The sequence below is a fragment of the Trichoderma breve genome, chromosome 6 (assembly GCF_028502605.1).
Source record: "Trichoderma breve strain T069 chromosome 6, whole genome shotgun sequence".
NCBI lineage: Eukaryota > Fungi > Ascomycota > Sordariomycetes > Hypocreales > Hypocreaceae > Trichoderma > Trichoderma breve.
The window spans coordinates 1,123,842-1,141,382 of record NC_079237.1 but is presented as its reverse complement, the minus strand read 5'-3'; the positions used below and the strand labels follow the sequence as shown (position 1 = coordinate 1,141,382).

The 17,541-nt window shown below is 53.0% G+C and overlaps 5 protein-coding genes across 5 annotated transcripts; all 5 read left to right on the top strand.

Annotated features, from left to right (window-relative positions):
* Positions 1-2,000: 2,000 nt before the first annotated feature.
* Positions 2,001-2,669, top strand: T069G_09270 (uncharacterized protein; the record flags this gene model as incomplete). Its single annotated transcript, XM_056176480.1, has 1 exon — positions 2,001-2,669. The coding sequence occupies one exon, from the start codon at positions 2,001-2,003 to the stop codon at positions 2,667-2,669; it is 669 nt and encodes a 222-aa protein (XP_056024958.1).
* A 1,592-nt stretch (positions 2,670-4,261) lies between these two features.
* T069G_09269 (pro-kumamolisin, activation domain-containing protein) lies at positions 4,262-6,025 on the top strand (the record flags this gene model as incomplete). The annotated part of the gene is made up of 2 exons (XM_056176479.1): positions 4,262-4,636; positions 4,688-6,025. The coding sequence occupies 2 exons, from the start codon at positions 4,262-4,264 to the stop codon at positions 6,023-6,025; spliced, it is 1,713 nt and encodes a 570-aa protein (XP_056024957.1).
* A 1,764-nt stretch (positions 6,026-7,789) lies between these two features.
* T069G_09268 (sir2 family domain-containing protein) lies at positions 7,790-10,826 on the top strand (the record flags this gene model as incomplete). The annotated part of the gene is made up of 3 exons (XM_056176478.1): positions 7,790-7,915; positions 7,980-8,994; positions 9,046-10,826. The coding sequence occupies 3 exons, from the start codon at positions 7,790-7,792 to the stop codon at positions 10,824-10,826; spliced, it is 2,922 nt and encodes a 973-aa protein (XP_056024956.1).
* A 954-nt stretch (positions 10,827-11,780) lies between these two features.
* Positions 11,781-13,247, top strand: T069G_09267 (aminotransferase class-V domain-containing protein; the record flags this gene model as incomplete). Its single annotated transcript, XM_056176477.1, has 2 exons — positions 11,781-11,910; positions 11,989-13,247. The coding sequence occupies 2 exons, from the start codon at positions 11,781-11,783 to the stop codon at positions 13,245-13,247; spliced, it is 1,389 nt and encodes a 462-aa protein (XP_056024955.1).
* Positions 13,248-15,431: 2,184 nt separating this feature from the next.
* Positions 15,432-17,027, top strand: T069G_09266 (eukaryotic aspartyl protease domain-containing protein; the record flags this gene model as incomplete). The annotated part of the gene is made up of 2 exons (XM_056176476.1): positions 15,432-16,818; positions 16,900-17,027. 2 exons carry the CDS (start codon positions 15,432-15,434, stop codon positions 17,025-17,027), a joined length of 1,515 nt encoding a protein of 504 aa, XP_056024954.1.
* Positions 17,028-17,541: the final 514 nt, after the last annotated feature.

Below are 17,541 nucleotides of genomic sequence, written 5' to 3'. Positions count from 1 at the left end.
TACTGATATATGTGCACTCGGTTATGGACGTTCTCTTGAACTCGATATCGGAATCCCGGCCAAAGGATGCACCGAGGCTCATGCTGTTTTGAGCGAGCAGCACACGTGCTTGGATAATACATGTCGTCCCATCTTTTCAACATCACCTCGACATTCCTCTGCCAGTTTTCCCCTGTCATTCTACATACATGTACCTATGATAGATGCATAGCGTTCAATCTTGATGCCTGAACTTGCAGAATCTCGTCACAGCGATGCCTAAAATATTCAGCTTAGTGCCAGCAACGGTGCCTGAATGCTCCTCAACATCACCAAGAACAAGCTACCCGACCATATCATACCCGCAGCAGGAAAGCTAGAATTTCTCGTGTATTCTCAATTCAACGCATCAATCTAGTAAATTTTCATTGTGCTGATTACTTGCAGACCTTGACCGCAAAGACGAATCAAATCGTGCTTGCTTGGCTGCTCCCCTCCACAAACGGCACGACTGGGCCGAAATCTGGCGAATGACCGTCTAAAATCGGGCATGGCTTCATGTATACCTGCACGCACAGCTGCAATGGCCAGGAACTACATGCAGCAAGAAACCTGGTGGCCGTTGGATTGAACCCTGTAAATTCCTTTCGCGTATTGGCGATGCTCGCAGCCACGATATCAAGTCTCCATGCCGTATTCTAAAATAGAGAAAACGGCTTACTTTTCCTCCCGGCCAACACGACCCTGGCAAATCCGGCAATGGCTTAGCCGGGCTGAGATTGTCAGCCTTGGAAGAGGCTAGGCGGGCGCCAGTGATGGAGGTTATTGGCGATCGTGAAGCCATAGTTTCGCATCTTACGGCGCTTCCTCGACCTAGGGCCGCACTAAGACGCGAGCTTCTCGCAGACTACTGAAAGACGTTGAAATTATAAGTCCACTCATATTGCGAGCAGCCTCGTCTCCTCAACACAGCTCATGTTTTGCAGACCGGCCGAGAAGAAGCGGCGAATGCGCGTGAGCAGCCCTTGGAGATTAAGACCCCACGTTGTCATCTATCACTTTGTTAATATCGCCGCAGGCGGGCATCAAGGCCTATGAACGTCCTGGGATGACACGCATGTGCCCATCATGAAATGTTGACAAGTCATTCTTATTAGCGGCTCTTCATTTTGGCTCGAATGCAAATGCAGCCACTCATCAGAAGCTGGGGCCCGTGACTTTGACTTTCCGCACCTCCCATCCGAGACAGCGGTAATTATAAGCTCCGTTGGTGCCCAGTTCCAGACCTTTGGTTCATATCCTCGCATGCAGTCCGGATGCCGCGAGGCAGTGGCTTGACTCGAGTCCAAGACGTGTTGAAATTGCGCCAACGCCCGATAGTGGACGGGACTGCATGCTTAGACAGACACTGAGCCTTGTCCTAAGACATCTGACACTTGTATATGGCAATCTCTCCTGTCTCTCGCACCCAGAGACATGCTGTATGGCGTGTTATTAGCGTGGCTGAAGCTCTTAGCCTCCGATTATTGCCTTTTAGACACCCAACTATCGCACGCTTCTCGCCACCTATCACGGCAACGGGGGTGAGCTCTACAGGTTTTTTCCCTTGTTTACTAGCCACATGAGTGGGCTGTAGCTCTGGCGATCGACTAATAAGGAGGATGAAGAAGACATCCACAGCAGGAGAAAGGCTGTCTGATAATAAACTACAAGAGGCTGCGACCGCAACCAGTCTGGCCTCTGTGTTGTTACGTAGCTGAACAGGACGTCGCATATCTTTATTGGTTGGGCGGGCTGTCGGTGACGTGAATCGGGGCCGCCAACTTGTACAGCATCTCTGATCTTCCTCTTTCTTATATCTATCCATCATCTCCTTGTTCTCATTCAGTTTCTGCTTTCCTCATTTCATCTCCAACGCCTTCCAACGCCGACTCGCAATCCTGTCTACACTTGCTATCATCAGCATCAAACCGAACATTGGGTCGTACTATACCAGATACTAGACACCATATTCCGCCATCATGGAACATAATCGACCAAACAGTCGGCAGAATCTCTCCGTACCACAAACTGCCGCTTCATCGTCGCCGCCGTCACAGCTCCGCCATCGACCGTCCTTTCGAGATCGTTTCTGGAAGAGGACCAGTGCAAACTACGACGGAGAGGATGATATCATCCATGAGGATCAGGCCAATCCCATCAAAAAGAGCCCCTATGTCCCCATGAATGCAGCCTCTGGCTTTTCGAGAACAGCGTCCACGCCTCGCGAGCAGTTCAAGCGAAGAAGCCGAACAGACGAGCGACCGTCAAGCAAAGAATCCGCCGTCAACGTCCACGCCCGGTCGCCTCTCGGTGACCTGGCCGCGGGCCACCTGTATGTCCATACTGAGTCCGAGCCCGATACCACCGACTTCGCCACCTTTATCGCCGCGGCGCAGACGGAGGAGCGCCTCCGCCATGCAGCGTCCCAGAGGCAGGGAGCACGAAGCCACTATCGGGACAGCGGTTACTATTCGTCGTCCAACGGCGGCCGACACGACCATGACCCGTATTCGCCGTCTCTGCCTTCGTCGGCGTCGGCAGCCGGAGCGGCGAGATTGAAGACGCAGTCATCCAGGACGTTTGGCAAGCGACTTGCAGAGTACATTAAGCCTCCGCGAGATGATGCTGTGCCGTCAGTTCGTCGGTGAGGATGGAACAAAAGATGATGTGCTTTTGAGCGAAGATTTTTGTGATGCACTTACTGGGATTATTATGGAGAGACACTGATTTAATATTGTGTGGTTGATGAGCTTTGATACACTTGATGGTTGGGATGCACCATACCCCAAGGATGTTTTATACCTTTGTCCATCTCAACCGTCACACCTATACATGCGATAATATTCATCACATCCAACACAAAAAGGGCGTTTCGGATGTATTTGAGGGAAAGTAGACGACTTAGAATAGGCACAGTTTCCTAAATTGACTCTTGCAAAATACCATCAACCACTCGCTCCATCAGTCAGCATCACTAGCATCAACCTACTATTTCGCCATACATCCCCTGTCGATCTGGCGCGGCTCGAAAAATAGAAGCTTAAAGCCAAAAGTGCCGGACCCCCAGGGCGACCTCCTATTCCGGGACAACATCTCCGCTTGACACGTCTTGCGGCCTGCCTGTCTGAGAAGTCGTGGCTCAGAGACATTATCCGGGATGAAGCGGAGACGGGGCCAATTTGTCTTGCATGGACAACCCACACGGGCGGCTCCGAAAGTGACTGTGTCATGTCTGGGGCTTTCGTTTTGCTCGGAATGAAGGGTAAGACAATGAGCTGGGATAAAGGCTCTTTTGTACAACTATTGAATACTTCTAAAATTGTGGTCAGACTGAGAACAAGTCCCTCCTGTTCTTCTTCTTCCTCTTCGCCTTCTCTCTTTGTTTATGCCAAACCCGCGTCTCATCTCGGCTGTCGCATCACCGGCGCTATTTATGGAAACCCAGTGGCAAGATTAATACCAGTTCCATCCAATATCGGGACCTGCCGATCTCTTCCCCCTCTTCCATGTTCGCCGTCCGTGCTTTTTCGCAGCATCAATGAACTGTTTTATCTTATCACACATCACAAGGCGACCTTTTGCTAGCTCGGCGTAACCCAGCTTGGCAGCTCGGAATTGGCCAATGGCGAGACAGGATGGAGTTATGCAATGTCTCAATTCCTCGCAAGAAAGCGTATCGAAACGAGGGTGACATTGACATGGCGCAGGCTAGGGTAGCAGCCGAGGCTGGGACGCTTGATTGATTGTCCCGCGTGTGCATATCGGAGCACAGGTTGACAGGGTATTGCTCCCAGCTCTATTGGTCTGTTTACGTATCTGGCAATACTTTCTCAGCATCAACTATACTCTACCTAGGTAGATGCTGGCCAAGAGATTTACTAGCCCAGGCCTTTTGTTTACTGCCGAAGTCGGGAGAACCAAACTCTCCTATCGTTCTTGGCGGACATGGTCCTTGATCGCGACCTGCCCTTGTGGATGTCTCACATAACGCGGGCACGGGAAGGGCTACCGCAAGCAATACTAGCGAGTATTGCATTTGCATGGAGCACAATCTTCTCGCTCGGCATCTCCCTGGAAAAGGCAAGAAGGAGGAGGGAGGTGCCAGTCGATCTAAAAGGCTCCAGCATAAAAAGCTGAGCAACGCCATCCATCCATCCTTCTGGGCCTTCTAGATGTCTCTCTTTCCCTCCCACCACATCTCTGCCTCATTCCCTCAGCCTCGCGTTTTCGACAACACAAGATGAAGTCGGCATTGCTCTGGGCGGTGCAGCTCTCGCTGCTGGCAGGCCTCGGTGCCTCTCGCAGAAACGTGGAGCAGGTCTTGAGCATCCCTACAGGATGGACAAAGTTCCAGGATGTCGTCAACCCTGCGCGCCACATGCGGCTGTCGATTGCCCTGCGGCAGCCCAACATTGATCAATTGGAGGCCAAGATGACAGAAAACGACAATCGGCTGTCGTTGGAGGAAATCCAGCAGCTGCAGGCCCCTGATCAGAAGGATGTTGACGCCGTGCTACAGTGGCTGTCTCAGAACAACCTCAAGGGCGAGGTCGACAACAACTTCATCCACGTCACGACGACCGTGGCCCAGGCAGAGCCCTTGCTGGGGATGAAGGTGAGCCGCTTCGCGTACAAGGACAAGAAGCCGGTGCTGCGAACCACAAAGTACACGGTGCCCGACTCTGTCGCCGGCTCCATCAGCTTCATCCACCCCCTGGCCAACTTCATGACTGCTCGCCACAAGCCAGAGCTCCTGTCTGCACCGCCAAAGCCTGCGTCCAAAGCCGCTGCTGCCGACGAAGACAACATTATATATTGCCCTGGCAGCGTCACGCCCTCGTGCCTTTCCCAGCTCTACAACATTTCATCGTATAAGCCTGCCGACAACAAGTCACCCGTCATCTTTGGCGTGGCTGGGTTCCTTGAGGAAAACGCCAACCTCCTGGATTTACAGCAGTTCCTCAACACGGCTGCGCCCAATGTCGCCCAGGCGGGGAAATCCATCACCGTTGAGCTGGTGAATGGCGGCGTCAACTCGCAAGACCTGGCCGAGTCTGGCCATGAAGCGGCGCTGGACGTAGACTACGCCGTGTCTGTGGGCTTCCCTACAAACGTCACATACTACGCTACAGGTGGACGAGGCGTCAAGCTGGACGACAACGGACAGCCCATCTCGGGCGAAGACGACGACAACGAGCCCTACCTGGAATTCTTCAGATACCTGCTGGCCAAGCCTGACCACCAGGTGCCCCACGTCCTGTCGTTGTCGTACTCTGACGACGAGTTGTCCGTGCCTCGAGAATATGCCAAGCACGTCTGCAGCCTGTTTGGCCTGCTCACGGCCCGTGGAACGTCCATCATCTTCTCGTCTGGCGATGGCGGTGCTCGAGGCGGCCGCGACTCATCGTGCCTCACCAACGACGGCACCAAGCGGCCCGTCGCAATGGCAACTTTCCCTCCTACCTGTCCGTGGGTGACTTCTGTCGGTGCCGTCACCAATGGCGCAGAGCCGCCATCCGGAGCCAGCTTCAGCACCGGTGGTTTCTCCCAATACTTTGCCCGGCCGCATTGGCAGGACAGCTCTGTCAAGAACTACGTCCAGGCGCTCAACGGCCGACTGGACGGCCTGTATGACCCATCCATGCGCGCCATCCCCGACATCTCCGCGGTTGGTACTTCCTTCATGATCATTGCGAGCGGAATCCCGCACTTCTTGCAGGGCACCAGCGCGAGTGCTCCCGTGTTCGCCTCGATGGTTGCGCTCATCAACGATGCCCGACTGCGCGCCGGCAAGAGATCGCTCGGGTGGCTGAACCAGCATCTGTACTCTGACAAGGTCAAGAATGTTTTGCAGGACATTACTGTAGGGAAGAGCCTTTCCTGCGTGTTTAACGATACGGAGGTGCCAGGAGGATGGCCGGCGGCGCCGGGATGGGATGCCATTACTGGGCTGGGCGTGCCCAAGGAGTTTGACAAGTTTTTGAAGGTGCTTTATGATGTATGATGGGTTGTGGATCGGGCATAGAGGGAGTAATTGTACAAGTATTAGTGGTTTATTCTTATTCAAACTATGTTGATGCTGTAGTTTCCTTGCCTACGAAATGTAGGATCAATATGATGTTATACAGTAGTCACTTTCTCTGAACTAGCTATTGCAGCTTTACTAACCCGCTTGACAATAAGTCAATAGCTTTGATCCATTGATAACCTCCATACAGTATCTAGTCGCTTGATTCAATGGGGTACATGTCTGTCCAGTATCACCATTCCAGGTCATTCATTAGCTGTGCCCATCCCCACAAGTACAAGTACTCATGTTTAATCTTCATACCACTCTACGCAAAATTCTATCGGGTCTACATGAAGAAAAAACAATAGCCAACAGCATATTTACATATTATTGAGGTCCATCTAGAGAACATGTGTCGAGGCTCCTCAACTGACGTGCCACACACCATCCATCTGGGCTAGTAGTCGCTTGATCCAATGGGATACATATCTGCATGTGGAATCACCATTCCAGATCATTACATGTTTCCATCTCCACCACTCATGTTGAACTTTTATACCACTCTACACAAAACCTCAATGTGTCTACATGAAGAAGAAGAAGCAACTGTCAATAAAGATGAGGTCCATCTAGAGGGCATGTGCCGAGGCAGCTCAACTGACGTGCCGCACACCATCTCTCCAGCCCAGCCCAGCCCATGCCTCAACTGTTCTAGCGGGCTCGAACCGCTACAGGGCATCAAATGCACTCAGCACTTGCCGATGCGCCAGTTCGTGCCCGCCCACAGCACTAACGCTGGGAACCCCCGACCCGCTGAGGGTCGCTGGCCGAGTCCGCTGGGTCAGCCGCTTCAGGGCTCTAGAAGCCACCGACCGAGTCCGCTAGCCACGAGCTTCAGGGCTCCAGCAGCCACTAACGGAGCCTGCGGATCCCCCCTCACGCCTCAAGCCGCGCCGCTAAGCCCCCCTTGGCAATGGAACAACATCCGCGACCTCGAACCTCTCACATCCAAATCACTTGCGCGTCAGATTTGATGCTTCTCACCGACAACGAACCAGGGCCCCCTCGGATTGACCTCACATTCGCGCGTTTGTCTTTCCCCAAGGACGTCAATCCCGGTGCTTGGTCTCGCCTTTCTGCTCAACTGCGGGCCAATTTCACTTCCAGCTTTGTTTTTTCTGCATCGTCTTTCTCATCTTGTCTTGTCTATTCCTCGGGGGAGCCTCGCATCAAGATCTACGGCTTCTTCTGCATCTTTGACGCCCTTCTTGGTTCGCGCGCGCCAAAAACGAACTTTATCCTCGGCCAATGCCGCTCGCCTACTCATCAGATCATCAATAACGCCCAAAAGCAGAAGCTGCAAGATACTCTCAGATTCCGAATCACGCCTTTAGCGGGAACAATCTAGCCGGCGCAGCTGCAAGGGTCCTTCGCACTTCCGCCTCCTCTCTCCGCATTCTCGCAACAATCATCACAATGCCGATTCAGGTTGTGCGCTGGATCAATTTGAAAGAGATTTAAATTTCTGAGAGAGAACCAACCTTTTTCCAGGCGCGGCGCCCGGGCTCTGCTGCTCGGACTGCCTTGGAACGTTGGCGTCTGATACTTTCTAACCTTATTTTCCTGCATCTATTTGGCCCGTTGCCGTTCATTGTTTTGTTTTCTTTACCAGCCGCCTTCTCATCTTTTTTCTCCTTATAAATTCCTCATTTTTCACAACTGGCGACTGGTTTTACTAGGTTTTTATTTGTTTTCAAGATGCCTACGCAGCACGTAGAACCCGAGACTCACGGCCTGCTGCAAGAGGTTGCCAACTCGCTGCTCAAGGCGCGAAAGGTGGTGGTTGTCACCGGCGCCGGCATCAGCACCAACTCAGGCATTCCGGTTCGTCCTTGCACAAGGCACAGGTAGCTTGAGATTGGGCGCATGCTGACTGCTGAAAATTCAGGACTTTCGCTCCGAGAATGGGCTCTACTCACTCATCCAGGCTCAATTCGACGCTGCCAACCAGCCTACGCGATCGACCGACCGATTCAAGACCGACGGCGACGGCAACGGCAACGGAGACGGCGGAGAGGAGCCTCGCCCGACGAAACGTAGGAAGGTGTCGCGGGAGCCCTCTCCAGACCTGGACGAGGTTGATCGGCAGCTAAATGAGGACATCAAGGCGCGCGCCGAGGCTGAGATGCCGCCTGCGTCGAGTCAAGCCGCCGACACGCAGCAAGCCATGGCCGCATCAGATCTAAACGCGTCGGAGAATGGATGCTCGAGCACTCCGCGTCCCAAGCCCGCGCTCCCCTCCACGCCCAAGCCGACGACGACATCTCCTCTGTCTTCTCCCCCAAGAGAAGAGTTTATGCTTCCTCTGCCATTGGCATCATCGTCATTGCGAGCCGAAGATCGCGAACGCATTGCGGGTGTCTCTCAGAACATAGTCTCGTCTCCTCTATCTTCACCGCCACCGGTGCTCTTTGATCCATTCCACCCATCCTCTCCTTCAGACGAAAACATGAGCCGCCGCAGCAGCACCACGCCGTCGGAAGTCGACGAGATGCGAGACTTACCAAACGCCATGCCGGCCTCACAGGCATCAAATCCCGGAAAGACGACCCTTCCCAACATGAAGGGCAAGGACCTCTTTGACGCCTCGATATGGTCGGATCCTACGAGAACTTCCGTCTTTTACCAGTTTGCAACGTCCCTACGACAAAAGGTCCGCGAGGCCGAACCTACCAGCTCACACAAGTTCATCGGCCACCTCAGGGATCGGGGCAAGCTGGTGCGGTGCTATACGCAAAACATTGACCAGATTGAAGAAAAGGTTGGCCTGTCGACGTCTCTGCTAGCCGGGCCGGGCAGTCGAGGTCGCTTCTCGCGCAAGTCAACAGCAAACGCGGCACAGCTCAACAAGATGGTGGAAGAAGTATCATCCAGCGGTGAAGGCGGAAACGCTGGCGATGTTGGCGCGTCTAGCCAATCACCACCAAACGGGTCGAGTGAGCAAACGCCTGCAGACCAGCGGCAGACATCATCCCAGCCCAATGGTAAGACGGAAGAGGATGAAACTACTACTAGCAGTACTACTACACCGCCAAATCAACAGCCCAAGCCGGCCCCGAGAAAGGAGGTGCCGCCGCTGCGGTCGGGTGTGGAGTGCGTCTTCTTGCATGGCTCTCTGCAGCTTCTACGATGCTTCCTCTGCGGGCAGGTTTGCTCTTGGGACGATGACGACCGCGAGGTGGAGACGCTCTCTGGCCAACAGCCTGAATGTCCTCACTGCGTTGGCGCGACGGAAGCGCGCCAGGAAAGGGGCAAACGAGCCCTGGGCGTGGGCAAGCTGCGTCCCGACATTGTGCTGTACGGCGAAGAGCACCCAAACGCCCACCTTATCAGCCCCATCGTGACGCACGATCTCGCCTTATACCCGGACATGCTCTTGATCCTGGGGACTAGCCTCCGGGTCCACGGCCTCAAGGTCATGGTCAGGGAGTTTGCAAAGACGGTGCACAGCAAGGGCGGCAAGGTTGTCTTTGTCAACTTCACCAAGCCACCAGAGAGCTCCTGGGGGGACATTATCGACTACTGGATCCAGTGGGACTGCGACGCTTGGGTGGCCGATCTCCAGGTGCGCATACCAAAGCTCTGGCAAGAGCCGGAGCCGCCAAAGCCCAAGAAGAAGCGCGACTCAGGAGGAGGGGCCGCTGAAGAGGGCCGGGAAGAGAAGAAGAAGCCTCCTGCGCAGAATCCTGTTGCGTTGCGAGACACCAAGGTGAATGGTGCCTACTGCACATTGAAAATCCTCAAAGAGTTACGAAGGATCACGGCCACTTCGCCTCCCCCGCCGTCGTCTCCTCCCTTCCCTATCGTCCTTTCTCTTCCGCCTTCTCTATCAGCTGCTCCGCCTCCGTTGGAACGCGTCTCGGCTGCTGTCGTCACGGAGGCCAGCCCCAACCCCGACCCCCCGACTCCCGCTGAAGTGACCCCCCGTGCCGCCGCCGTCATGGATTCTCCTACGCGGATCAGCACGCCACGAGGCAAGGCTAAGCGGCCACGCAAGTCAGCCCCGGGAGCCCTGGAAAGGCCCAAGAGAACGCCGTCGACATTGAATCCGAACCACGGGCGCTCCAAGAAACCAGTGGAGGAGGTCAAAGAGCAAGAGCAAGAGGTTCCCTCGACGCCTAGCCAGCCGCCAGTCAGCACGGTGGAAGAGTTCAGCTCCATCCTGCACTCAGTCAAGTCTAATCCCCGCATTCGCAAGAGAAAGATGATTGACGGAGAGGAGTTTGTATTCCCCACGATTGGAAAGAAGCGTGGCGCGGTGGATAGCCTGTACAAGGGTGCTGAGGACGACAAGAAGCAACTGCCCCCTCTACGTCCCGTCCCCGATCAAGCAGCCGCAGCGGCATTGCTACCAGCCGAAGCCGAAGCCGAAGATGCGACGGAGGAACCTCTTGCTTCAATTTCGGTCAATGTACGAGCCGCAACGACATTTACGCGTCCAGAGGCATTTTACATCCAGGACCCGCTGGTGACACTGCTGGAAAAGGCGCCACAGTGGAAGGCGATGGAGGTGAATCACGGCGAGCTTCGACGCAACAAGCGCCGCATTTCCAAGAGGTTTCTTCCGGTCCAGGTGCAAATGGAGACCAAGGCCCAGGCCGAAGCTAATGCCGCGCTTGCGCTGGCCGGCCTCAGGACGAATAGTCACATGGTGCCACAGGTTGCTCATGCAGTACCCGGCAATGGCTATACAGAGCTGGCCAACTGGGCGGCCACTTGGAGCTGCAAGAAATAGGAATAGGAATGCAAGCGGTGTGGTTATGCCAACTCCTGATGGTCTTGAGTCATCTTTTTCTTCTGCTTCTTTCTTTTTTTCGTTATTAATTCTCTTCATTTGCTAGGGATGGTGATTTTTTTATAGACACCGGGCAGCGGTATCATAGGAAGCCGGCATATATGATGAGCATTTACACAGGTGTTAGCGGTTATCATGATGTTTAATAAGGGCTGGGCTAGGGATTCAGGACTTTGTGCCTCTTTTTCTTTCTTCTTTTCTGTTCATCGGGCACACAAGCAGAAGTCATGAACCAAAGGGGGGGAGGATGGATTAGATGACTGGTTTTAGCGTGGTGCATGCATTACACCTCTATTATTTCTCTTAACGGATTATATAGACTTGGCAAAATCTATAATCTTGTCTCTCTCAATGCAACGAGTTTCACATGTTCTTTATCGCGCTGATTCAGCGGTTACTCACGGGCTTATGGGCCAAGATTCTCCCCCTCACTAAAGGGCGCCGTTGATGGGCTTTTTAGCTTTAGGCTTAACTACTAACAGGGCAGTAAACTGATCCATCGCCTATCGAAACGCGGACTCGGTGCTCGGATTCACCTAGCAGTGAGCCAAACAGTGCCTGGTGGTGTGAATTCGGTCATTGACGCAGATAATCTCCGGTGGGGGTAAGGCCGAAGCCGCAACAGCGGGGCAGAGGATTGTGAGGAGGAAGAGTCAGAAAGTGAGAATCGACGTGGAGGTTTTGTCATTGTCGTCATTTTTCAATTTCTGTTTGAATTGATGAAGAGGTGATTGGTGCATAGACCGGTTCTCGGAAGAGTGAAGTGAGTCTTTTTGCCGAATAGATTGAAAGGATTGAGAGGGAGGGATTTGAGATAAATACCATACCAAGGGCGCTGGCTGAGCTTTTGTGAAGATCGTTCGAGTTGAGATATTCATAGCTTCAAGGTCGAATATGGTGTCTTTGACGATTCGAGAACGTGATGGGGAGGAGGCCAAGGTTGGCGAGGATGGATTCAAGGTGTTTGGCCGCGAGATGAGAAAGGACTTTTTGTTTGCTCCCGACTGGACGAACCTCAACCACGGTGAGTACCTGAGTAACAAACTTCAATCTCAACACTCAACGTCATCATCACTTATACTAACATCTCTCATCTCTTAAGGCTCGTACGGCAGCATCCCCAGAGCCATACAAGACAAGCTGCGAGGCTACCAAGACGACATCGAAGCCCGCCCCGACCCCTTCATCCGCTTCACCCTCGCAAGACTCACCGACGAATCGCGCGAGGCCGTCGCGGGTGTCGTCAACGCCCCGGTCGAGACGGTCGTCTTCGTCAACAATGCGACCGAGGGCGTCAACACCGTGTTCCGCAACCTCAAGTGGAATCCCGACGGGAAGGACGTCGCGCTGTGCTTTTCGACGGTGTACGATGCGTGCGGGAAGGTGATTGACTTTTTGTACGACTATCACGGCGAGGGGCGCTTCACGAGCCGCGACATTCCGATTCAGTATCCCATTGAGGACGATGAGATTCTGCAGCGCTTCCGCGACACTGTGAAAAGTGTCCAGGACGAGGGGAAGCGCGCGAAAGTGTGCATCTTTGATGTCGTCTCGTCGAGGCCGGGCGTCTTGTTTCCGTGGGAGCGAATGGTCAAGGCGTGTCGCGAGCTGGGCGTGCTGAGTCTCGTCGACGGCGCGCAGGGCATCGGCATGGTGCGTTTGAACTTGTCCGAGGCCGATCCCGACTTCTTCGTGTCCAACTGCCACAAGTGGCTCTTTACGCCGCGTGGATGCGCAGTGTTTTATGTTCCCGTGCGGAACCAGCATTTGTTGCCGACGACGCTGGCTACGAGCCATGGGTATTTATCTCAGAGCGGCGAGCACAGCATCCGCCCTGAACCCCCGTATAAGCCCAAGGACAAGAGCTTCTTTGTCAACAACTTTGAGTGGACTGGCACAAAGGACTATTCGCCTATTTTGTGCGTCAAGGACGCCGTCAAATACCGCAAGGAGGTGCTGGGCGGCGAGGAGAGGATCCTCTCCTACCTCTGGGACCTGAACAAGAAGGGCAGCAAGCTCGTTGCCGAGAAGCTAGGCACCGAGGTGCTGGAGAACAGCAAGGGCACGTTGACAAACTGCTCGATGGCCAACATTTCGATTCCTCTCTGGCGAGGCGACAAGAGCGAGGCGAAGGAGGGGGATGTCGTTGTGCCGGCCGAAGATGGGGACCGCATCGTGGTGTGGATGATGAGCACGATGGCGTCGGATTACAAGACTATTGTGCCCATGTATTGGCTGGGTAACAGATTCTTTGTGAGGATTAGTGCGCAGATTTACTTGGATCTCGAGGATTATGAGTTTGGGGCGGAGACGCTGAAGAAGCTGGTGGAGAGGGTTGGCAAGGGGGAGTACAAGGCTTGATGTGGTGGTTTTGGCTATCGACGGATTGTGTGAACTAGATGTGGTAGTTATGCTTAAATTAAAAGTGTTGATTGGATGTTGTTTGGTGTGGTGAATTCGGTTGTTGGTTGTTAGGGTTACATATGACACATGGGAAGATTCGTCAGCATTGAATGATGTGCTCCTTGAATAAATGGTATCATGTTACTCTCTGCTTTGGAAAAGTTATACTGGATTCCCAGGGGAATTTGTAGTTAACATTATCAACAATGTCTTGTTTTACTTGTCTACATGCATGGACACTTATCTATAGGTTCTTTATATACGGTAATGCTCATGATAATTGCGCAACTACCCTACACTTACACGAAGAGCATCGGTAGCAATTAGGAGAGAGGGTGCATCTAGCTCACTAAATTGCTGTTAGTAGGTGTAATATGAATATTGAGTATGTATGAGATAATAAATGTCCATCTGGAATATGATGGCCAAATATGAATCAGCTGGACAGTTAATACATGCATCCTGATGCCTTTGCGCAGCTTCATAGGCAACATCACTTACACCACGGGTTTCATCATTACTTCCTCCACCGGCGTCATCAGTTCATCCGCCCATCAATCCAAATTATGACACACAGTATCAGAAGAAACTCAAAAAGTGCCATGGCAATTCAATCCAGATGTTGGCCCACTGTCGCATAATGAAGCTTACTCGCATCATCCGATCCCCGAAGCGGCAGCCCAAGTCACAAAGCATGAAAGATCACCGGCCTCACAGGCCCTTCTAAGAAGGTTGTATCTGTCTTAAAACAACCATAAAAAAGAAGCCTGCCGCTTTTAAATCACAAGCTATTAGAAAGCCACCAAACACATGAAAGAGCGTCGAAATTGCACCTTGATTGGATTCCATTGTATTCACTTGCCCAAGTGGGCGCTACGCTGCCCGTTTCAGAAAATGGGGGCACATCAGCCAAGCGCCGGGATTGTCGCTGTTTCAGCGCCTCCGTATGTGAAACAATCTGCCTAAGCGGGTTGGTTGGCTATGGAATCTCGGGGCTTTTCTTGGCCTTTTGAAACGGCCTGTTTGAAGGGGAAAAAAGAAACTGAATAGTAATGGTGTCTCGTCAAATAATTCGACCTCTTGGCTGCGAATTCATCCGGCGTTGCCTGGTAGAGCGGCAGGCTGTGATGCCGAAAATACGTAAAAGAGGGCGAGGCTTTCAATGCGTGAAATGAGGAGCTCAATGCGAATCATCAGCGTGGGATTAGCCAAATCGTATAATTCAAGGAGTAATGCTGCTGCTCACTTTCTTTACATGGGATTGGCCCGAAATTGAGCATGAACCGCCGGAAATTTGCACCTTGTTCATTAAGCCACGACACGAGATCTTCGTCTTAGTTAGTGCAGATGCAACCTTAATACGCACTTTTGATGAACAACAGCAACGGGTCGTACGAGGCCATCATCGGCGTGGTATAATCGAACACGTCTTCGGTTTGATCCCCCCAGATTCAAAACAACCGCAGCCAAGCCCTTCCCGGATCTACGGCACAACACCATTCGATTGATCCAAGCAAGATGCCAAACTAGTACGGAGACAAACCCGACCAGGGTCTCTCGAATGCCAGCCAGTTGCCATCGCGGCCCCACCCATTGTGAGGCGTCCTGTGTCTGAAGCTTGGCTCCCCAGCCTGGTCCCCACAAACCGTGAATAAGAGGGCAATATACGGGATTATAGCCTCATCAATGCGGTGGGAAATGAACAGAGACGAGGGCCCCCGAATCTACCGGGACCGGCCAGTATGGGGAATTCGCCGTGTTATTGGTTAGGCAGGGGACTGTGATGCTGGCAGATGCTGAGACTATCCACGTCTCCTGTCGTCTTCCCCCTGGTCCCTGGATCCGATCTCCCATCGCCAAGCAAGAGTGTATGTATATATATATCCGGCCTCTCTTTTCGTTTCTGTTTCTCTTCTCTTTTCTTGGCCAACACCTCTGTGAGGGACCAAAAAAGCAAAGTTACTTTTTCTTCTTTTCTTTTCTTCTTTTTTTGAAGTTCTCTTCGTTAACCACCTGGTGTGGCTTTAATTCCTCTCTTTTTCTTCTTGTAAATACAAACGACAATCAACCTTCTTTTTCTATCTCATCCATTCTCTTTCTCAGCATATTTTCATCTTTTTCAACCAGTCACAATTTTTCAATATGCACTCACGGCTTCTCCTAGCCGCCCTGTTCCTGGGCTTCATTGCCCTGGTCTCAGCGTCCGCCATCCCCGTCCAGAAGCGTTCCTTCAAGGTTGAGCGTAGGGCTAACCCCAACTTCACTGGAAACGATGGTCTCAAGGCTCTCGGCAAGGCTTACCGCAAGTTCGGCTGGGACATGCCCCAGAACTTGAAGGATGCTCTCGAAGTCCGCAAGGCTGCTGATACTGCTCGCCGAGCTGCTGCTATTGCTGCCAGGGAGGCCGCTGCTCAGAAGAAGAGCCGTCGATCACTGTTGGACATTTTGGGCGAGCTTGGTGTTTTCGGCAACAACGGTAACGCTGACGCTAACGGAGACGATGCCAATGCCAACGGCAACGGCAACGCTGGCGCTGGTAGCGGCAGACATCACCACCACGGTCAAGGCAACGGTCAGGGTCAAGGTCAAGGTCAAGCTGGTAACGGTCAAGGCCAAGCCGGCGGAAACCAAACTCAGGCAGATCCCACAGCTCAGCAGCCAGCCTCTGGCCAGACCGGAAGCGTCACCAACACACCTGAAGGCAACGATGTCGAGTTCCTGTCCCCCGTCAACATTGGTGGCCAGACTCTCAACCTCGACTTCGACACCGGCTCTTCTGATCTCTGGGTGTTCAACACTCAGATGGACCCTTCTCTCACCGCCGGCCACACTCTCTTCGATCCTACCAAGAGCAAGACCTTCCAGGAGATCCAGGGCGCCCAGTTCCTTGTCCAGTACGGTGATGGCTCCGGCGCCGAGGGCACTGTCGGCACTGATGTCGTCAACGTTGGCGGCGCCGTCTTCAACGCCCAGGCTGTCGAGATCGCTACCGAGGTCACCCAGCAGTTTGTCGACGATCAGCAGAACGACGGCCTCATGGGCCTTGCCTTCTCAACCCTCAACACCGTCCAGCCCCAGCAGCAAAAGACTTTCCTCGATAACGTCGCGCCGTCTCTCGCCGAGCCCGTCTTCACTGCCGATCTCAAGAAGGGCGCTCCCGGAACCTACACTTTCGGTGCCATTGATTCCACTGCCTTCCAGGGCGACCTGACTTTCGTCGATGTCGACAACTCTCAGGGCTTCTGGCAGTTCAGCAGCGAGTCCTTTGCCGTCGATGGTGGTGCTACCCAGCAGGCTACTGCTGGTGGTCAGGCCATTGCTGATACCGGCACCACTCTCCTCCTTGCCGACCCCATCATTGTCAACGGCTACTACTCCCAGGTCCAGGGTGCTGTGAACGATCAGCAAGCTGGTGGTTTCACCATCCCTTGCGATGCTCAGCTGCCCGATCTGGACCTCGATGTTGGTGGCAAGTACGTTGCCCGTATCAGCGGTTCCGACCTCAACTTCTCGCCCGTTTCAGGAAACAGTAAGTTCCCATTACCTTACCTCTCCGTCTTTCCCTTTTTCTTTCATGAGACTTCAATGACTGACATGTGATTGTGCACAGCTTGCTTTGGCGGTCTTCAGGCTACTACCCAGGGCGGCCTGGGTGTCTATGGCGACATCTTCTTCAAGTCGCAGTTTGTGGCCTTTAACATTGGCAACAACACTTTGGGACTGGCCCCCCATGCTTAGGCGAAATGGCCGAGATAGGCGAGATAATAGAAAAAGAGAGAGGGAGGGTACTTGAATAAGCATAGAAAAGGAAATATGAAAAAGAACTTTGCCCAAAAAAATAGTCCGTGTCCTCTGATTTTCTCCGTGCTGATGCTCCGTGATTGGCGGCAAATGGAGCGAAAGAAGCTCCGTCGTCCTGCAACTATTGACACCTTACCTTCAAGTTACTGGCCTGATCCATGACTCTCTCCAGTATCTCCGTCGCCTTTTTTTTTGCGGATGCCTCGGGTTTCGATCCGTTAAAGAACCACGGTTTCTAGCAATTATATGTTCTCGATTTTCCCCCTAAGCAGCTTGTACGATTTAATCTCGAATGATGCGTTGTTTTTCATCTCGTCGTGCTCCTCATCTCTGGGCCTATATTTCTCCCATAAGATTCGGACTTTTCTCGTCTTTGTCCGTGTGCAACTCCTAAAGCCGACGGGTAATTTCAGAACCAATTGTACCCTTACTATTTCGTGTTACGTTCCGG